Source organism: Sciurus carolinensis, chromosome 9 (genome assembly GCF_902686445.1).
Source record: "Sciurus carolinensis chromosome 9, mSciCar1.2, whole genome shotgun sequence".
NCBI lineage: Eukaryota > Metazoa > Chordata > Mammalia > Rodentia > Sciuridae > Sciurus > Sciurus carolinensis.
The window spans coordinates 41,833,136-41,854,655 of record NC_062221.1 but is presented as its reverse complement, the minus strand read 5'-3'; the positions used below and the strand labels follow the sequence as shown (position 1 = coordinate 41,854,655).

The 21,520-nt window shown below is 40.5% G+C and overlaps 1 protein-coding gene across 8 annotated transcripts in view; it reads left to right on the top strand.

Moving 5' to 3' along the window:
- Positions 1–21,520, top strand: part of Tnik (TRAF2 and NCK interacting kinase) — a 377,067-nt gene that overhangs the window by 341,851 nt on the left and 13,696 nt on the right. For 4 of the 8 annotated variants that reach the window (XM_047563556.1, XM_047563554.1, XM_047563559.1 and 1 more), the window contains 8 exons: positions 2,290–2,419; positions 7,326–7,490; positions 9,413–9,524; positions 9,736–9,822; positions 10,323–10,493; positions 12,562–12,705; positions 15,404–15,538; positions 20,799–20,899. In XM_047563556.1, coding sequence (XP_047419512.1) covers positions 2,290–2,419; positions 7,326–7,490; positions 9,413–9,524; positions 9,736–9,822; positions 10,323–10,493; positions 12,562–12,705; positions 15,404–15,538; positions 20,799–20,899 — 1,045 coding nt within the window. The remainder of the gene's footprint in view (positions 1–2,289; positions 2,420–7,325; positions 7,491–9,412; positions 9,525–9,735; positions 9,823–10,322; positions 10,494–12,561; positions 12,706–15,403; positions 15,539–20,798; positions 20,900–21,520) is intronic. The other 4 variants (XM_047563560.1, XM_047563558.1, XM_047563557.1 and 1 more) reach the window with 1 other exon arrangement.

The window sequence follows — 21,520 nt, the reverse complement described above, 5'->3', positions numbered from 1 at the left end:
ACTAATAATTGACACACAAATCAAATCCTCTTAGTAAAATTTGAACCTTCAGAATGGATCCAGATAAATTGGACTTGGTAGTAGTGCCCACAGAATTCTTTGAAAGAGGATATGGACAAAAAGATAATTATATTAAATCTTTGCTTTAAATTTATGTGGAAAAAAATTTAACCAGTGATATAATTAGTAAATAATGATGAAAATGCAAAAAGTGGGAAGAGTTTAACTGAATATGTTAATTGAGGACTTACGCTGCTGAAATTAGCTCTAAAAATACTTTTTGCATGAAATTCATCTGTAGTCATGTATTTCTGATTAAAATGTTTAGATAGAATCAGAACACTATCTGGGTAGAAAAATAAGTGGAGCCAAAGTACCCTCAACCTTTGGACTTCCTGGGATGGTCTATGGCAGTGAAGAACCTGACTGCTCAGTGTCAGCTGGCGGTAGCCACCAGATTCATCTCAACCCCTGACGGTGACAAAGGATGCCTGACTGACCAAGGGGAAGAGTGACTTCTTGCCTGGAAGGCCCTTGATAAATACTTCATTTATTGATTTATTGACTTTATACCATCCTGTCCCAAAGAAGAATTTAAGATATCTAAAGAAAAGGAAAGAGACAGATTAAAATTAAATTTCAAATAAGTGAGCAAAGAAATCATAGTTTTGAGAACTAGTGTGATTTACCAAGGTATCAGTATCCTAGGAATTATTACAATAATTTTTTTCTGGGTCTCGGAACACTTTATAGCTCCCTTCTGGGACTGAAATATTGAAAATGAAAGTACTTCTTTGAAATTTCTTCCCAAACACATCAGTCCCAGCCTACATTTAAGTTCATTCAGTCTGCTGCTCCAGCCTAGTGATTTTCCAAGTGAATGTCTTGCTATACATTTTCTTGTCTGGACTCGCCCTCGCTCTCATCTTTTCACCTCTTTTCGATGAAAAGCCTTGAAATATGTCTGCTTTGCCCCAGAGATGGCATAAATCTGGCATGTTTCTTGCTTCTTAGAGTGAATAGTTCATCAGGTCCTTGGAATTTCATCCCAGAGGCCATGGATATTTTTCAAATAAGAAACAATTAAAATCGAACAATGAAATGATAAAAGGTGCCATTAATACACCTGGGAGAAATAAGCCTTGATCCCTTTCCTGGTTTTTAAATACCCACTTTTAAATAGAGGCAGATGTAAAAAGAGGAGAACAAAAAGTGTAGCATCGAAACCTGAAACCTGAAACCACATCAACTGCTAGGTTCTGGGTTTCTGGAGCTCCTGAATCAGAATTTCTGTGTCCTGTGAACAAGGCACTCGCAGATTTCTGAGTCCAGGTGAAGCTCCTATGGGCAGTCAGTCATTCCTTGTTGAGCCCCGGAGCAACAGGAAACTCAATCTGCACCCCCACAGAGTGTGTCCACATACTGTTAGCTTCTTCCATTGAATCTTAAACACAAGAGTAAGAAAAAGTAAAATAAAGTAAATATATCACAGTACAGAAGTTTTAAGAAGTGCTAAATACTGTTTGAGTTAAGCCATCGTAGTTCTTGGCTGCCCCAATGAACTAGTGTTCTTAATTGATTTTTTTTTTTTATAAATAGCATACAATCCATTTGTCTTATAATAATTTTATGTGCTCCTACAATGTGCTGCATACTGGGTATACAATGATAAGCAAAGAGATAAGGACTGCCTCACAAATGTATATTTTAATGAGAGAGAAGGAGAAAATGAACAGAGAATGAGGTAAAGAATTGCACATTGTGATGGAAACTATTAAAAGCAGAGAAAACAGAGGGGCCTATGGGATAAGACAGATGACTTAAGCGTCTCAGAAGAAATATCACTTAAGATGAAATCAAATGATTGAAGGGAGTCAGCCAAGTGCCAGGGTGGGAAGAGCTTTCCAGGCTGTGGAAACAGCAAGTGTAAAAGCAGGTCAGGGTGTCTGCTGGTCAAAGATGGAGGTGGAAATGGGGAGAGATCATGGACAGTCTGGTAGACCCCAAAGCCACCTGCAGCATTTTTTCCATGGATAGCAGAAGCCCACTCTGGCCATTGGGTAGAGAATAGGAGGAGATGCTTCAGACACCTCAGGGACCCCAGTCCAGGCATCAGTGCACAGTGATGTTAATAAGCAGCGTCCTTGAGACCATTGAAATGTACCCTTAAAAATAGTCAAAATGGTAAATTTTGTTATATATATATAAAACCACAATAAAAATTATATACACAGGAAATGGTATTCCCTAAATACACCTAACCATCAATATTGTTCCTTCCCATTTCAGACCAACCGGTGCTCCAGGAAGCAATGAGCAGTACAACGTGGGAATGGTCGGGACCCATGGGCTGGAGCCCTCTCATGCAGACACCTTTAGCAGCAGTATTTCAAGAGAAGGCACCCTGATGATTAGAGAGGTAGGTTGGTATAACAACTGTACAAGGAAGTGCATTTCTTAAGTGGTTTTTAGATGAGACCATTTACAGAGAATGCTTCCAGCATGTATTTTAAGCATGAGGGGTCGGGGGGTAAACCTGAGCTTCTTAATGGTTGAGTAATTTTAATTGTCTGCTGCCTTCATTCCTGTATTCTCCTAAGCTTTTGCAGTGTGATTTAATTACATTAGTCAAAATTCTTTGGTGGGAGCTATGCAAATCAGAATATAAAATTTGAGCCCGAGGATATAAAACTGGCAAATCCAGATGTTCCCTACAACAGGAAAGCAGAAATGAATGGTCTCTCCGTAGCATCAGTAGTTTTGTTTTTTTCCTTGTTAATTTCATGTAGAAAATTCTTGGTAGTTCCAAGAAGTAGTGATACCATCTTATCTTGTTAAACTAACATTTAAAAAGCCAGTACACTATTTTGATGAAAGAACAAAGAAACATGCAGATCTGCTTTAAAATGAGCTTTAGCATTTTGGGTAATTTTTTTTTTTTTTCTTTTTCTTTTTTTAACTCTTGGAACATCATTTCATTTCTTGGGAGGCCCATGTGTCCTTTCATGGTCCTTCCAACATGCAGTGGCTCCCCACTGCGTCTGTTCTAACCACAAAGGCCTTGACAAATTAGAGTCAGCTTCTCTTCTTTTTTACTTCATCATTCACCATTGCAAGTTTGAGACCAGGTCTTTACCTAGAAGAAAAATAATAATAACGACTAGTAACAGTGGGCAAATATTACCAGACCTATCCTTTTATCAATTTTTATCATCTATAAAATTTCGTCAATAGTATCATAGCACTTACAAGATGGTTGAGAATATTACATGGGTTAGTTAATAAAGGTAAGTGTTCAGTGAGGTGTAGCTATTATTTTATTTTTCTTTCTCTCCATATATTGAATTCTCCTTTTACTTCTTTTCATAACTTACTCTTATATGTGAAATATAAACATTTATCATCTGTCATTCTCCCTCTTTAACTGGGATAGAGTTGGGAAAATCTAATAGCAGACTTGACTCTAAACAGGCAGAGGGCATCTCACTTTTATAAGAAAGAAAGGAACTGTGGTTTTGAGATGAATAAGGCCTTTGAAGTCATAATTGGCAGTGGGGCTATAACTAGAAGACTAGTTCACAAAGCAACTTGCTAGAATTTCATTTTATGGCCTTGTCGAATCTTTCAAATAGGCTTTAAAGAATCCTTTCACGTATGCTTGGAGTGAAAAATGGACTTGGCTGCTGAGGTTGACATTGTGCAGGGCTGGTAGATAAATCTCCCAACGTGGTAAATGGATAATTTCAATGGAAGCTTAGAGAGCTTCTATCACTATAGCTTGCCACTTGAGAAAACATGAAGGAGAATGTTCTGGGCTGGGTTTCTCTTTAACTCCAAATAAAAGGACTCCAGTTTCTAATGTAACCTAAAATTTGCCTGCATCTTTATGATGGTCAGCACCTCCAAGTAAACATTTGGAGCCACATTTTCAGTTGTTGTGTGGGCCACATCCCGTTGGCTCCATATTATTTAAAGCACTCCAGTATTCTATCACCACAAATGATCACCTTGAAAATCAAATTCACCAGTGTCTTCTATGAATTTGATCTATAGAGAGGGACCCTCAAATCTTTCTGTTCCCTCCAAGCCTATATTCTGCTTTTCCCAGTAGACTTCTAAAATAAAAATCTTAATTAGGTTTTTCCAGAGAAACAATATTTGTAGATAGAAATATAGATATAGATAATAGATTGTGAGAAAGTGGATCATGATTATCAAGGCTGAGAAAGTCCAATGATCTGCCTCTGGAAGCTAGAAACCCATGGAAGCTGGTAGGGTAGGTGAAAATGAGATGCGATGCCCCAACTCAAGTGTGAGGCCAGAAATTAAAAAAGACAAATTCTTTCTTCCTCTGCCATTTTTTCTATTCATGTCCTCAGCAGATAGATTGATATCACCCAACTTGGGAATGATAATCTACTCTACTGAGTATACCAGTTCAAATGCTAATCTCATCTCCAGAAATACTCCTAGAGACACATCCAGAAATAGTTTCAACCTGGGCACATTGTGGCTCAGTCATTCTGACACATGGAATTAAGTATCACACAGACCTTATGTTACAATCAGTTAGAAGGACGAGTATTAAAACGATAAATGCAAGCTAAAGTATATCCCTAACAAATAGGAAAATAAAATCTTATTGAAATAAGATTTAGCTTCTAAATCTAAACTGAACTTCTACTTCAGTTCCTCCAAGAAGACATCCACAACTCATTCTCTGCATGTGAGTTACCGGAGGGTCCTGTACTTCCATACTGACTCTGCTACCCCTGATCTTGTCAGATGCACAGATTTCCCATGCAGCACATACCCCTGTCACTGTGGTTCTAATTTTCCCCTCCTACAGCTCCACAGGACCATATTTAGTCTAGTTCTAGAACATGCCACACCAACTATGATCTGCCATTTTGTCTGCAAGAGCCCATCTGCTGGACGTGCTATTTTCCCTTCCCCACTGCTGCCTACCCTTCTCCCAGCAGACCCCTTGTCTGACTCAAGTGTTCCCTTTCTCCTTGAAGTCCCCTCTAGGACTCAGCAGGCTTCTGTCCATGGCATCATCTTGGAATCAGTAGAACACTGTCATCATGAGACCCCTTAGTCACAAATAATATGGAAAAGAACCCACTTTAACACTGCTTAAGAAAAAAAATGAAAGAATGGTAGATATCAGGATTAGGGGAGTAAAGATTCAGAGGTATTTCATGGGAAGAACCCAAAGGCAGGGAATGAACTGAGCTCCTGTGTAGGACCCGAACCAGAAACCAAGACGTGACAGGAACAGAGGCAGCTTTTCATGAGCATGTTGCCACCTATCTCTCTGGTCCTCATTTCTGCTTTCTACCACGCTTCTTCTCTGGTCTTCTTTTTCCCCATACACCAGCTTCCCACCTCATCCCCTCTCTGTCTGCCTGCTGATGCTGTCACCTCGTCTCACCTTTGGAAGACATTCACCACATCCGAGTTTGACTGCTAGCAGAGATTGACCACTATCTCTCATGCAGGGTATTATATTTTATTGGGAATCTGGTCCCACTAGCCTGAAGTGTCCACCACTGGCCTACTTCTGTGGTCAGGAGTACAGCCCCTTATATAGCAGTCCATGCCAGTGCTCCTGAGTTCTGCCCCTAGATAGCCCAGATTTGAATTCTAATGTCACCTCTGAGAATTCTTGACACTTGGGACAAGTTAATTGACTTTTTTGTACTGCAATTTTTTTCCATCTGTAAAATGAAGATATTAAAGCTACCTCTTGGTATTACTGTGAGGACCCAGTGGAGTACTATGCAGAGCAGTCCCTGTCGTGTTACTGTGCAGAATGTCTTAGCTCCCATTCCCATGGAAATGGGCAGGGCATAGAGATCAGGCACTGTTGGGGTTCCATCAATGAGGTCCTTGAGGGAAGGGCTATTGTTCATTTACCTTTGTGTTCACAGAGTGCCGAGCACACCAAAGATATTTAACCAGAAGGTCCTGCTTGAATGGACCAAGGAGCATGACTCAGAAGTGGGCAGGTTCCAGGGCCGTTGCTTCCAACTCCTCTCCTTCTGGGTTACTTCCCTGCTTAGCCTCCTCTGTTCCTTCTTTGTTAACTAATGTTTCTGCATTGATTTTGGCTGGAGGATGAATACTACTGGTAGAAGAAAGACTGAAAAATTATAAAGGGGCCAGGTGTGATTTATGCTGTTGGAAAACAGGGGTGGAAATGTTACCCGATTTTTCAGGATTTGAATGAGAGTTGGAAGGAAGAGAAAGCTCAGGGCACGTGAAAAGCTGACTTGGTAAGGTAAATTAGGACTGAACTCCCTAAACGTCCTCTAGAAGATGAAGTGTTTAATTCTTGGGATGTGCACGAGTACAAGCTGCCAATGAGCACTGCATCAACATGAATCCAAAATAGCCCCTCTTGGGGGCAGTTTGCAGTCCAGGATTGTGTTGTCAGGAGACAGAGGACACTGGGCTTATGGTTATTCCACAAGCTTCCCTGGGCCATTAATTAATTGCACCCTTTCAGAAGCTTAGGAGTCTGTTTAAAGGCCTAGTTTTACTCGCAGACAGGCAGGTGAAGAGCTGTAGCTGTAGACCAAGACAGGTCTCGAAGGAAGGAGCCAGGCCAACGAGATGGTCCGAACATGAACTCTTCCTTCACCATCCCCGAAGAGGGTGAGGGGGTGCCTGCCTTGCTCCAGCTGTCCCAAGGACACACTTATTCACACTCAGTAGGCACTTGAAGGTGCAGATCTGATGAATGAAAGAAAGAAGAGACTGAGAAGAAAGCCATCCCTTTGGTCTGCTCTAAGAATCCTCAGTGAGGTAGACACATGCAAAATCAAAACACACAAGACGATGCCCACAAAGGGAGCCGTCGGAGGAGAGAGAGCCTGCGGAATGGCAGAAAGCATTGCAAACTATACCTCCGACAAGGCCTCGACATCCAGAATATATAAGGACACCTAAGAGTTTCCATGGCAAATACTCAACTCAATTAAAAAATGGGCAAAAACTCTAAAGAGACATGTCTCAAAGAAGACATACAAATGGCCAACAGGCATATGAAAAATTCTTCATTGTCACTAATCATCAGGGAAATGCAAATCAAAATCAAAACATGCAGGAGCATCAGGCTCAGGGTCAATCCATTTAGTAAATATTAGCAAAACTTAATTTGTTAAAAAATTTTCTCAAGTAAAATAGAAATGTGAGTGTTACCTTCCCGCATCCCAGTCAGTCAGCTTGGAGTCCCTGTCCTTGTGCTGTATACGGGTGACATTGCTCCAGGGCATTTTTCTTCCTTCTCTAATGGCCGCCCGTGTTGTGCTCCTCAGACGGCTGGAGAGAAGAAGCGATCAGGCCATAGTGACAGCAATGGCTTTGCTGGCCACATCAATCTCCCTGACCTGGTGCAGCAGAGCCATTCCCCAGCTGGGACCCCCACCGAGGGCCTGGGACGTGTCTCCACCCATTCCCAGGAGATGGACACCGGGACCGAAGTAGGTGATGGATTCTTTTCAAGTATAAGGTCTTGCCAAACTCCCTGCGGTGTGTTGGTTGCTTTCTCCTATGCAGCTGTTGATACAGATATTCAAGTAGAGAAATCATAGATGCAGAGTAGTGAAAGTTTTCAGATGTGATCTGGACCAATACCTGTTTTTACATATGACAGTACTGAGACTCAGAGAGGTTTATGATAGAGCTGGGAGTGGACCCAGAACCTCCTGTGTCATAAGCCAGTGGTAGAAAAATTTGTTAGACAGTGCTTATAAGTGTCATTGACCAATTGGGTGAGTTCATGGGGCATGGTCATATTTCATAAATAACCCTGTAAATCACACAAAAAGCCCTAAGTGTGCTTATAAAACCTAGGTGCTGTTGCTTCTGACATTGTCTATGCACTGGATTTTTATGATGTCTGTTTTGGATTCTAAAGTTATAAACAGATGAGCTTTAAGTAGCCCAAGGAAAAGAACACAGAGGCACATTGGAAAGTACAGCCTTCTATTGTGGCCTGATGTGTTCTGCCTAAACACCTGTCAGTGCCCAGGAGGACCCAGAAGACTGAACCCCAGCTCCAATTCTGCTGCTGCCCAGCTCTGAGAGAGAAAGTTAGCCATTCCATCTCCTTCAGAGCCTCCTAAAGATCAAAGGAGAGACAGGCTGGGACTGTGTCTCAGTGGTGGAGTGTTGCCTGTGTGTTCCTCATGTGTGAGGCACTGGGTTCAATCCTCAGCACCACATATAAATAAATGAATAAAATAAAGGTCCATCAACAACCAAAAAAAAAAAAAGATCAAAGGAGAGGATGTGTGGGAGAGTTCTGTTCGAGGGTTCGGGGATCCTACCTTGAGGAGGATGATTGGATACTTTGACCTTTCTGGTTTCAAAGGGTAGAGGGAAAATCTTGAATTAAACCAGATTGCATCTTTGTGATTTTTCTCCTTATAGGCCTAAGGGGTCTTGGGATGTTGGTTTATTTTTTTATTAAAAATGGAAAAACAAAACTAAAAGTCTTCAGTTAAAGGCTTTTATCCCCAAGAAAAAGTAGTTATTATGTGGAATACATGTATGTCTATGACATAAAAAGGAGGACTACAACAGAAGGAACGGGGAAGACAGACAAAGTGGGAGACAGCTCTTACAGCTCCTTTGGCAAAATGCAAACATGGAATAATGTGACAAGAAGCTCTGACATGGGCTCACTCTTCCCTGTTCTCGTTCTGACTTCCTGTCCTCGAGGTGCTGTCCAAGCCCTTGAGATTCAGGTTATAAGTAAGCCCTGAAGAGGCCTTGCCCTCCCGCCTGGCACCTCCATGCCCTCCCCAAATAAACCTTGCAGGCTTCAGCCTCCTTTGGGGGGAACCATCATAAGAAGGAAAAAATCAATTCCTGGATAAACTTGTCCCTGAGTTAAAAATTTTAAAGCTGTTGGAGCCAATGCCAGCCCACATGCATCCCAGGCCAGAGTGGAGGGACCCAAAGGCCACCCCTCCAACAGGGAACTTCTCAGATTGACTGCGTGCTCAGGGTGACATGCTGTGTAGACGTGCTTCTACTAGTTTATTGTCAATTTTGTCAGCTTCAGACCATATGACCCATAGGAGACTGCTTTTACTTAAAGGCACAGTATTAAAGGTAAGATATTAAGGTGCTGTATGCCATCTGAAATCTAATTTTCTTACTGCAATTCTTGTTTGATAATTGACGAAGCCCTACTGATGTACACTGACTTGTCGGCAGCCAATACCAGGAGAAATTGAAGAGAAGCATACACTTTGGCAGGGGCTTGGGGTGTGTGCAGCTGAACAGATTGAGGAGTCTGTGGTCGTTGTAAAGCCCATGCAAAGTATTGTTAGCATTGTTTGTTCCTGCAATATTTACTTATCCATTTTTCCTAATCTCCTTGCTTATTGATCAGTATGGTATGGGAAGCAGCACCAAAGCCTCCTTCACCCCTTTTGTGGACCCCAGAGTATACCAGACATCTCCCACTGATGAAGACGAAGAGGATGAAGAATCATCCGCTGCAGGTAAACGAGAAGGCCCCCGTGTTTTTGCAACCACTCCGTTTCCTTTCTGGTGTGCCCTGATAAGCAAATTGATCATTATTCATTAGTTAAGCCATATAATGCTTGGGCCATGCCTTAAAAGGAAGCTCTTGTTAATTATTATTTTGTAGGATTCCTAAAACAAATCTCTTTCCTTCCTCCCACCCCATCTTTTCTATTTTGCTTCTGGTAGGAATCCAGAGGTATCCAGGAGCCCTAGGAAAAGCTGTTCCCCAGCGATCTCTGAACTTACCACATATTTCCCAAAAACAATTTCTGGGTACAATGCTATGCACGCAGTAGACACTTAATAAGTGTGTGTTGGATTGTGTTGAATTCTAGGTGTGCGCTTCCCACCATGGAGGCCTGGCTGACTTAAAGGCTGGGCTTGCTTTCTGGACTCCTGTAACTCACTAATCATTAAAGTCAACTTAGGCCAACTTTCCCATTGAGAGTGTGAAATTTCCAAAATCTATCTTACATGTGTATATTTACAGGAGGTGGGGATGATATATTTAATTTTATGAGATTAATATTAATTTTCTAAACTATCCAAGTAGTATTTGTAAGGCTGTTTGGCTAGTGAATAAAATACTGCTTCTATGACTTATGCTTTATTGTACTAAAAAAAGGGTAAAATAGGTATAATTTCAGAGTTTCTGTGCCTTTACTATAATACATACTAAACAAGGAGAAATCAGTGTTTTGAAGTCCCTTCTCCAAATCTCTACTTGTTATCTTTTAAGATGCCATTGACTTCTCTGATTCTTTTTCTCAAAGCTCTGTTTACTAGCGAACTTCTTAGGCAAGAACAGGCCAAACTCAATGAAGCAAGAAAGATTTCTGTGGTAAATGTAAACCCAACCAACATTCGGCCTCATAGCGACACACCAGAAATCAGAAAATACAAGAAACGATTCAACTCAGAAATACTTTGTGCGGCTCTGTGGGGTACGTTGGTACTTTTTTCCTCGTTCATTAATGAATTGATGCCAAGATGTTAAATGCCCGTGGATCTTACCATGAGAAAACACTAATTGAATGGGAGGTGTTAGTAACCTGACCTGGGACTATCTTGACTTCCAGAGAAACTAAAAGCAGTGTTATATGTAGAGAGACTCTATACCCTAATACCAAGGATGACCTCCACAGCAATGGACTAAAGTCAACAACGGAACTAGCCACCACTTCATACACACCCACTGTGTGTCCATCACTGGGTGATGTGCCCCACTTTCTGTCTCTGTGATCCATGCAGCATCTTGCAGTGGGGAAAATGGCTTTTCCTTCACTTCACAGCTGAAAAACCAGTCCAGGATAATTTGATGAATGCCCCAAGGCCATACCATCGGCAGTAATAGAGTATGAAAATAACAACAAATGATGAGTCTTCCCTTTTAGTTCAAAACATCCACCTGCAATTCTTGTGGAAAAGATCTGCAGGTTTTAGCTGACCTCATACTCAGGTATAGGCATGATGAGTTTCCATCAAAGTCCTGGTCTGGGTTACTGTGAACATCATGGGCAGATCAGGACATGGCCCATGTGTATCCATCTAGGCCAGAGCAGGGCACCATACCTGAACCTAAAAGCATTTGGGATGTTAGCAAGGAAAAATGTGCAGTCTGGAGATCATTTCCTAAGAGGTATGACAGCTCTATCCTCTGGGGATGACACAGGAGAGCAAGATAGCCCCAGTTAGTATTGAAAGACTTGACAGGTGTAGGAAAGAGTGCATATTCATGTTCTCAGAAGATAGAAGTACCAATAAGAGAGGTTCAGAGGGACATATTCGTGAATATAGTCCACGTGCAGTGAACCTCTCAACTTAGGTATGATTTGGCAGGTGGATGATGGATGTCCTTAAGTATGAATATTTAGGATGAGAAACTGTCCAGATAAGACTACTTACCTGCTAGAGCTTTTGCAATCAGGATGACTGCACAGCGGGTGGATGGACTAGCATTAGATCCCTGAGAACTCTCTGAAAGCCAGTGTTCATGTGACTCTCAGTCTGTTACCACCCTCTCTGGATGTCCTGTTTCCCCAATAGGGAGCTGAGCCCTGAGTGTAGAGGACATAAAAGAGTTGTTTTAGTCAGCTCTTTTGCTGCTGTGACTAAAAGATATGACTAGAACAATTTTAGGGAAGGAAAAGTTTGACACCTCACGGTTTCAGAGGTCTCAATCCAGAGACAGAGGGTCCATTCTTCAGTGTTCAAGGTGAGGCAGGACATCATGGTGGAAGTGTGTGGCAGAGGGAAGTGGCTCACATGATGATGAGGAAGCAGAGAGAGAGGTCCCACTTGCCATATACAATTATATACCCCAAAGCCACACCCCTAGTGAACCACTTCCTCCAGCCACACCCACCTGTCTCCAGTTACCAGTTAATCCCAACAGGGGTTAACTCACTGATTAGTTTAAGACTATAACCCAATCATGTCTCCTCCAGACCTTCTTACATTGTCTCACATGTGAGTTTTTGGGGGACACCTCACATCCGAACCATAACAAGAGTTAAATTTTGATTTGAGAATGAGGAAGGGCTTTTCTTCCCATGGAGTATGGAAATGGAAACTCTTGTATACCCAAGGTGGATAGGTTAAGTTCCTGAGAAATCACTACATGAATAAATGTGGGGTGAACATTGGGAAAGAGAGAAGTGGAATATTTAAAGAGAGCCAAGGAAGAGGAGGTTGTCACAGGAAGGGAATAAAGGCAAAGCATGCCACCTTTGCAGCTGTGCCTAAGGCTCCTCTTGACAAGGCTTCTCTGCCATTAGGTAGTAAATGGCTAGACGTAGTGAATGCAGCTACCACTTTATAAAAGAAAACCGTAATTCCATTATGAGAGGGAGAGTGATTTAATTACTCTGCTGGAGCTATACTCCCTACTGTAGTGGCTACTTGCCCATTATTTGTATTTACAAAGCAATTCCTTAAGTGTTACAGAAACCCCAGATGCAGAAGGTCAAAGCCCATAGAAAGTCAGTCTTAGGGTGCTTCTTAAATTTGCAGGTGTAAACCTTCTGGTGGGAACTGAAAATGGCCTGATGCTTTTGGACCGAAGTGGGCAAGGCAAAGTGTATAATCTGATCAACCGGAGGCGGTTTCAGCAGATGGATGTGCTGGAGGGATTAAATGTTCTTGTGACAATATCAGGTATGTTACCAGGTCCAGCTGGTTCCCCAGGTCTGTGCAGGTGGGAAAGGTAATCACCTTTCTGAAGAAACAAGAAGCTCAACCTTCCCAGCCAACAAGCAACACAGGAAGTTATAGCAGGGTCACCAGCATGAGATCACCCATTGAGAAGCCTCTCACCTCTGTACTAGATCTGAGTGACGCAAATTGTTCCGCAAAAGCTATGTATTCATGGGCTTTTACCTCAGTCTGGACTCTTTTTACCCCTGTCCGGATTTTTTTTAAGATGCCTGCACCCACTTACGACTGTATACTCTGCGATGGAGAATATCAAAATGTAGGCTTCTAGAAGGGAAATTTAGTAACGAAGTCTGCAGAGAGTGGATTGGGCCAGCCATGACTGCCACACTCTGCAGCTCTTTCTGGATTTCCAAAAGATTTTTTTTAAAAAAAGGTTAGAGACAAAAGTGAAAGCCTTATTACTGATAAGTTAAAAACGCATCTGGAAAGTCTATCTTCATTGAAGGGAAGGACTTTTTTCCTTTCTCATAATGCTTGAGGGAGTCTAGCAAATGCCCCTTTCCCTCCTATTCCATCCACTGTGGAGCCAACCACGCTACCCTTGAGCTGTCTGAGGAGAAGGGAAAATCCAGGCTACATGGCAGGCCAGGGTCAGGACCTCTGGCAGGGGGCCCAGGCGTACACAGCATTCAGAGCTCCCCAGGGGTCTCCATTATGCAATCAAGTTTGTGAACAGGGTCCTGCACTCGGAGACAACCACAACCTTACACTGAACCTTGAAGAAAGTTTAACTCTTCAACCGTACTTTTTATTTGGAGAAAATGCCTTCACTTGGCTCTTCAGTTCCCTGTTTATTTTACCTTTCCACTGAATGCTTAGAGTTTTGTTTTGTTTTGTTGTTTGTTTTTGGTACTAGGGATTGAATACAGGGGTGCTCTACCACTGAGCTATATCCCCAACCCTAGTTTTGATTTATTTTGAGACAAGGTCTCACTTAGTTACAAGGGCCTTGCTAAGTTGCTGAGGCTGGCCTTGAACTTGCAATCCTCCTGCCTTGGCCTTCTGAGTCACTGGGATCACAGTTGTGCACTGCTGTGCCTGGCCAAGTGCTTAGAGTTTTATCCTCCCCAGACAGGGTTAACCAAGTAAATTCTTCTTATATTGTGATTTGAGTTTAATTCTGTGTAGTCCTTTGTTCTGACTAATTGCTTTTTTGATTGCTACATTACTAAATCAAAATTAGAAGCACACGTCTGTCAGTCACCTACCAAAAGTGGAAATGCTACCAGAAAATTCATGTTCAGGGTTTATTATGTTGTTAGTGACACATCCTCATTCTTAAGAGCATAACTATTTCCTCTTATCATGAGGCACAGATGGGAAAAGAGAAAATTAAACTAGGAGCCAAGGTTCTTGAGTTGCCCTTGAATCCATAGTGTCATTGAAGGGAGGAAACACTCTCGCCCCTGCCCCTTCTGGTTGTCATGAGCAGTGCATGTTCTACCTTCAGGTTACAAGAGTGAATAGCCACTGCACCATGACTCAGGTCTGAATGCACCAACTCTTGTGTCAAATCCAGCATATGGATTCTCTTCTTCTGGTACATATCACATCTGTGAAATATAAAACATCTTTAAAGACAAATAGAAATTAAGGGAAAATAAGTTTCCAAGAAGTAAACCTACATGCCCAAATTTCTCATGAATTAGGAAGAGCCACTCCAGTGCTCCTCAGATAATCTAACAGAGATCATCTGCATTTTCCTCTTTGCACACTCTTCCTACAATCTAGATGTTTTTTTATCATCCCATGAATTCTTTACTCCAGATCACTTTAGCAAAAGGAACTTCTAAGTTGTTTCCAGATCCACATCTTTTTTTCTTTCCCATTTTTTGTTCAGTGTTACTTTCAGTGACCGCAGTCCCATGAACCTGTCCAGCATCAATTTCTGAACCCAAACTGCCATTGTTGAACTCGTTTCCCTGTCTCCTTCTAAAATCCTCTGTTAGTTGGATAAAGCCACTACTAATTGTTTTCTCTAATCATTAAGTCCCAAGTTTTTAATTCTGCAAATATTTCAATGAAATTGACAAAGATGCATTAAAGTAGGTTGGAATCATAATCTAGAGTTTATATATTATTGTGTTCATTGATAATATTAATATATTATTATTACAAAATAATTATATTTTTATCTATACGATTATATTATCTACTCTGTTTAAGTTTTTGTAGGTATTCCACATCTGGGATGATGGCACAAAGTAGGTAAAGAGATAGAGAAGAGGCTTTCCATTGCCATCCACTGCCAGATCAGAGTGTGAGGGAAAGACAGGCGCTCCTGAGGGACCAAAATGCCTTCCTGGGCTCAGATCTAGAATGTCCTGAAACTCTGATCAACCACTCTGTTGCAGATTTAGGTGTTAGTGAGTTTAGCAGATGCTGGCAAGAGAGAATAAGAACAGCTTGCTCAAGTAAGAAACCACCTGAAGGTAAAGACAGATTGTAATTTTGTAATTTGTTTTAACCATAAGTCCTGGTAGAGAAAACATTTTAATTGTGAAGTGCTGGGGACGCTGGTTATTACAATCTCACTTACCCAAGCTGTAAACAAAAATATGAAATAAAGTGGGGGGAAGAGAGAAGGAAGAAAAAGCTATCACAGGGGCTTGGAATTAAAGCTCTGCTATTTCAACAGGAAAGAAGAATAAGCTGCGAGTTTACTATCTTTCATGGTTAAGAAACAGAATATTACACAATGATCCGGAAGTGGAAAAGAAGCAAGGATGGATCACCGTTGGGGACCTGGAAGGCTGTATACATTACAAAGTCGGTAAGTCTCAAGACATGGGATTGCAAATTTGGTGTGTTTATGTAATCAGAGTTATTCAGTTAAGTTTCATTCAGTTTTCTCAGTCAGATATTGATGAGGCCTGTGTGACCAGCTTAAGATGTTGCTGGAATCCGAAGTATATTTCAGTTATTCCCCCCAAAAGTCAGATTGATGACGTTCAAAGAAAGCATTCAAAATTAAGTCCTAGGCTCCAGTTTGAACTTTTATATGTATTTTCTTCCAAGGACACATTAAAATTATGACAATAAAAGAATAAAAATGCCCTAAGCCTATAAGATCAAAGGGACCAAGAGGAGAGAAGCCAGCAAACAAAAGATGTCAATAAAAGTGAACAAGAAGAACAGACCTAGCAGACCAGAAAACGTTAAATCTATAGCAAAGAAAATTATCCAAGTAATCCAGTCACTCTCTAGCACTCGGAAGGGCCCAGGGACTGAGGACCAGGAGCATCTGAGGCAGAGTTATAAAGTGGGACTGAAAATGGCAGGATTGTTGGAAAGCAGATGAAGAGCAAGGCCTCCAGGACCCAGGACCCTGCCCCCGCAGATAGGCTGCTCCCTCCCCCACCACAGCAGAGGAGAAAGGTTCACACAGCCAGTCTGAGGGTGGGCATTCTTGTGAGGACACACACAGGCATGACCCTCCTTTGCCTCTTTAGCTTCCACAATGTTGGCCACCATGATGATGATTATACTCCTAAGGAAGAATTTGAAAGATTCGTCTTTGGAGAAACTAAATGGCCAGAAAGAAAAGATGTATAGGTACTAACATTCGAAGTCATGGCAGAAAAGCCTGCTAGCTAACTGCTCTACAGTGAAGCCCAGCAGCTGACAGGCGCCCTGTACCAGAGTGGAGACGTGGAATATGCAGGGAAACAAAAAGAGAGGAAAGGATCAGTCCAGATCTTCAAACTCTGAGTCTTAGAAAAAAAAGAAAGCAAAAGAAAGTATCAAAGAAGAATGGAAGAAACTTTTCTAGAACCAAAGGCCTTGAAATTCCAGATTTAAAGGATTCTGAGTACCCAGTATAGTGACTTAAAAAAAAAGAGAGACTTAAAAGAAGGCCCACCAACTGGATATTTCAGTACTAAGAAGGCAGAAGTCCTTGAAGCTTCTGGAGTCTAAGTAAATTGATAAGCACATATATAAAATGGATCCAGAAACAGTGGCTTGGTACTTCTTAACATCAATCCTGGAAGTTTAAAACTTTTGCCTTCAAAATTCTGAAGGCAAAATTATTTCCAACTTGTATTTTATAACTGTCAGTGTTAGAGTATCTGAAGAAATAGAACCAAAAGGGTGTGTGTGTGTGTGTGTGTGTGTGTGTGCGCGCACGTAGAGATTTATTATAAGGAATTGACTCGCATGATCATGAGACCATGAAGTCTCTGCAGTCAGCAAGCTGGAGACCCAGGGGAGCCAATGTTGTATGTAGTTCCAGCTCCAAAACCAGCGAACTCAAGATCCACGAAAAGCTGGTGATTCAGCCTAAGTCCAAAGGCCAGAAAAGACTAATTTCCCAGCTCAGTCAGGCAGGAGGACTCAGACTTTCGGTTCTATTCAGGTGTTCAGTTGATCAAAGGATACGCACCCACGTTGGGGAGAGCAATCTGCTCCCATTCAGGAACACCCTCACAGACACACCCAGAATAATGACTGACCAAATATTTAAGGTACACTTTAGCTAGTCAAGCTGACACATAAAATTAATCATCATATTCATCAAACCGTTGATCAATTTTGGTACAGAATGAAGACATTTTCAGGCATACAGGGTGTCCATAAACAAAAATTTCACACGCCATGCTCAGGTAGCTGCTAGAAGATGTGTTACACCAAAATGAAGAACTAAATGTGGTGATCCAGGAAAAAGATGAAGAAAATACCCAGAAGAATGGTGAAAGGAACCCGAAATGACATCTCTGCCCCAGACCTAGAAAGAAATCAGTTCTAACTCAGTAGGACGATACAGGATTCCAGAAGAGGTGACTCCAAGAAAAATAAAATGGTACCAATGGATTACCTGCTGTGTTTGACAAGGATGAAAGGCATGTGCTTAGAGTAAGTAAAGTAGGGTAGTGAGGAGAAAATGAGGAAAAATGAGAAGGAAATGCAATCATGGTATGTCACATGCCCCAGCTGTGAACACTGACAATTTGGACACTTCATGTTGCTTTAACCAAAAATATAAACTCTAACTATGTTGGAGGTGTGAGGAAGAAATTACTTGATGTGTATGTAGAGATAAAAGGAGATTATATAAGAAACTACATCCTTTTCTTACTGTGAGATTGGTAGAGAGTGTCTACAATTGAAAATTTAAAAATAACCAAATAAGCACATTACTGGGAAATCTGGAAAGAAATTACCAAAGAAGGAGTTAAGAGTTACAAGTGGTTGTTTGTGGGAAACAGGACTCAGGACTGAGGCAGGGACTTGTTTTTCATAAGCCTTATACCACGATTTGACTTTTAAAAATATGTTTCTGTAAAACATGTTCAAAAACTGATTAAAAATAAGAGAATGTGTGTTCATTCATTCAAACGTGACCTGGATAAGATGGAGTATTTAATGTCAGGAGTGTCGATAAAGGGGCAGAAGAGTAGCTTTCCACACCTTCACTTCAAAGGTGTCCGTGATGTGGTGTCAGAAAAGCATGGTGCACAGTTGAAATTGTTGCCTGGAGAGTCAGTCCCATCGTGTGTGTCATGTGACAGAGGTCTAACACCTGTGTGTTAATGACAGTGTGGAACAGGGGCATGCTACAGAAGAGCTCAGAAAGCAAGAATCCTGGCCCGTCCTGGCAAGAACCCAAGTATGTTGTCTTCTGCCAACTAAACAGGGTACTGTTCTGAAGCAAAGTATCCATGTACCTTTCCTCTAATTGCATCCCAAGTGACCTTCCCAGATACCTCGACATAGATGCTACACAGTGAACTTGAAGGTTCCAGTGCCTGAAGGGATAAGCCCTCACTGTTTATCAACATCATTTGGGTTTCATTTTTTAAAAAAAAGAACTATCCTTATAACACAATGGGATTATTGGTATGTATTTAAAGCAGCTGTTGAAGAAAATAAACATTAAATGCCGGTAAACATATGTGACCACAGCTGCATTCAGAGAAACCAGTTCAGCAGTGTTACTAAAGACAGGAAATGGAATGCTCAAAAGCCACAGTATTATTCACAAACTAGACCACATGGGGGAGCGTTTTTCCATAGCAAGCTGGTGAGGTACAAGCTCTTCTCTGCTCCACTGTGTGCATTTGTGTGGAATTCAGAATTATTCAGTGCTTGCTAGTAAGATACCTAGAATTCTATTTTTTTCTTGTTTGTAATCTGATTATTTGGCAAAATATCAAACAGGCATTTCAACATTCTCACCAGGTAGAATGCAGATCCATATGCACATTTGGTCTTCTTTTAGAGATTGTGGGTTTCTTTATTTGGGAATAGGCCCTACATTCATAGGAAAGCAATGTAGTTTAAGAACTACTATGGAAACTGTTTGAAAGCTGCTTCTAGATATTTCTCTCATAAAATTTTTAGGATTTCCTTTAACTATTTTACCTTTATTACTTGGCATTTGTTATATTCCTAGTGATTAAATGTTATCTACAAAAATTAATATTATATGACTACAGAGCAATAAAATTCATTACAGAAAATAACAGAGTTTCAGTGTGTTATATCTTGCATATACCTGGCAAGTGTTCTTTCAGAAATCTGAAGCTGAAGAAATCCTAGGACCCTAAATGTTAGAAGGGCCAATGCAAATCCTCTTCTGGCCCTTCTAACATTTCTGATCTCTTCCTCCTGAATCATTGCTATCTCTTTTAATTGCCCTAACATTAGAAGACTGACCTATAGGGATACAAAATGAAATGTAACCAGAGAGCAAAAACTGATAATTATCTACCAGAATATTGAGACCAGCTTAATTTTCAGAACATTTTTGCCTCAGTTATCCAGAGAACCACTTCTGGCCTCTGTTTTGCTTTCTTTGAGGGAGGGATTTTAGCCAAAACACTGAGATCTTTTTGTAGCACCTGATTACTTCAATATACTCAAATTCCCAAGAAATTTCAAAAAACAGAAAAACAAATTGTATGTCCAAGAATCATTTAAAATATTTATCTATTGTTCTTAACCTATAAGTGTTTTGATAAGCTTTTACTTTCTAGGCTATTTTGAGCTTTAATCTTGAATCTGCATAAGTTTCAAGTGAGAAGATTAGAGAACAGTCTCATAAACAATTCATGTAGTGAAAAATTGTGGAGACAATTGGAAATTTAACATGTCATCTAATAAGTGCATTAAAATTTTCCTACCCACTTTCTTTAGGATAGAGAATATTCTTTTTGAGCAGATATTTTATGAAGAAAATGACTGGCATGTGCATCATTTATGGATTACAGACTTTCTAAAAATTAAAATCTACATTTTATATTTAAAGATCCTGAGGCATTTAAAGGATTCTATAACCTCTCAAGGTCATCACTGTAAATACTGATCACTATTGGTATCAAAGACACCAGACCATAGTAATCAAGAGAAGATCAGCCAACAAAATCTGTTCTTCCATTCATTTATTCAATAAGCAGTTATTATTACTTTGTATAAGGCAAAAATTAAATTATTTTACCAAGAGTCTATCCATGGAATTTAAGGTGTTTAATACTGTACTCTCCTAGAGAGTAAAAAGGAATTGGCAATGTATGTGGAGCCCTTAAAAATGGGCCATTATCAGAGTCCAGGTCTCCTAATATTCCATCATTCAAGAGAAGTATCAACAAGCAATTATTTCACTTAATAATAGAATTCTGACCTAAATAATAAGAAAATAGCACCCTTTATGTCTCTACCCATTTGCTGATTTTTCTGCCACCTTATCATACCATTGTTCAGCTACTTACATTTGGGTTAACCTAAAAGCCAGGCAGAGTAACATAAAAAAAATTATACAGATTCTTATTGCAGTGACTATTCATATATAAACTTGGTGATTGCAGAAGGTCATAAACAGTTACATCTTTAGATGAAGAAAAATATTTCAATATAAAGCTAAAGACCCCAAGCATTCTGCTGACCAGGTAAAGTGAAATCTGTTCTATGAAAAAAAAAAAATCCTCTACCAGCAGTGTGTATGTATATATGTACGTTTTGTGACTTATACATTCATTAACACAAAATATTGAGTAAATTGATGTACTTTTTAATTCACAACTATTCTATTACAGTTAAATATGAAAGGATCAAATTCTTGGTGATTGCCTTAAAGAATGCTGTGGAGATATATGCCTGGGCTCCTAAACCATATCACAAGTTCATGGCGTTCAAGGTAAGTGGGCATGTGTTTGCTTGGTTTTCACTTTTGTCCAGTGGTCTGTTCTCCACATAAACCAATACCAATTTTACTATACATGATAAATAATAAACCTATTTGGGAAGTGTAGGAACTCTTAGATTTATTATTTCAAAAGTAAAGATATAAATATTTTTTAAACTACTGTAAAATTAGTCAAATTAAATTTTATGTTTACCCTCCTTCGTTTGAGGTCTGCAAATCATCATCTGCAAGAGACATTTGGTGTGGAATGGTTACCAAGCAAAGCACTGATCATGATGCTGTGCAATGATTTGTTGTAAAACCATATGGAGTATTATCTGGTGTTCTGGCTGAAAAAAGGCAGACCAATGACAGCACCGAATCACAAGGTTAAATTGGGTCTCCAGGTCTTATAATCATGAGCTATTCTGGATAAAGTCTCTAAAACTCACTTGATGCTATATCCCTATTGCTATTAGACTTCCCTGAAATGAGCACTGAGTGTAGTAACTCATGGAAATTACTTAGTTTCTCTGCATTTTTCCCATTGGATTCGTGAGATTCAACAATGGGAGTGGGATGGGAATATGTTTAGTCCCATCTGACTCAGATTATGAAAGCTGACCCCCAAAT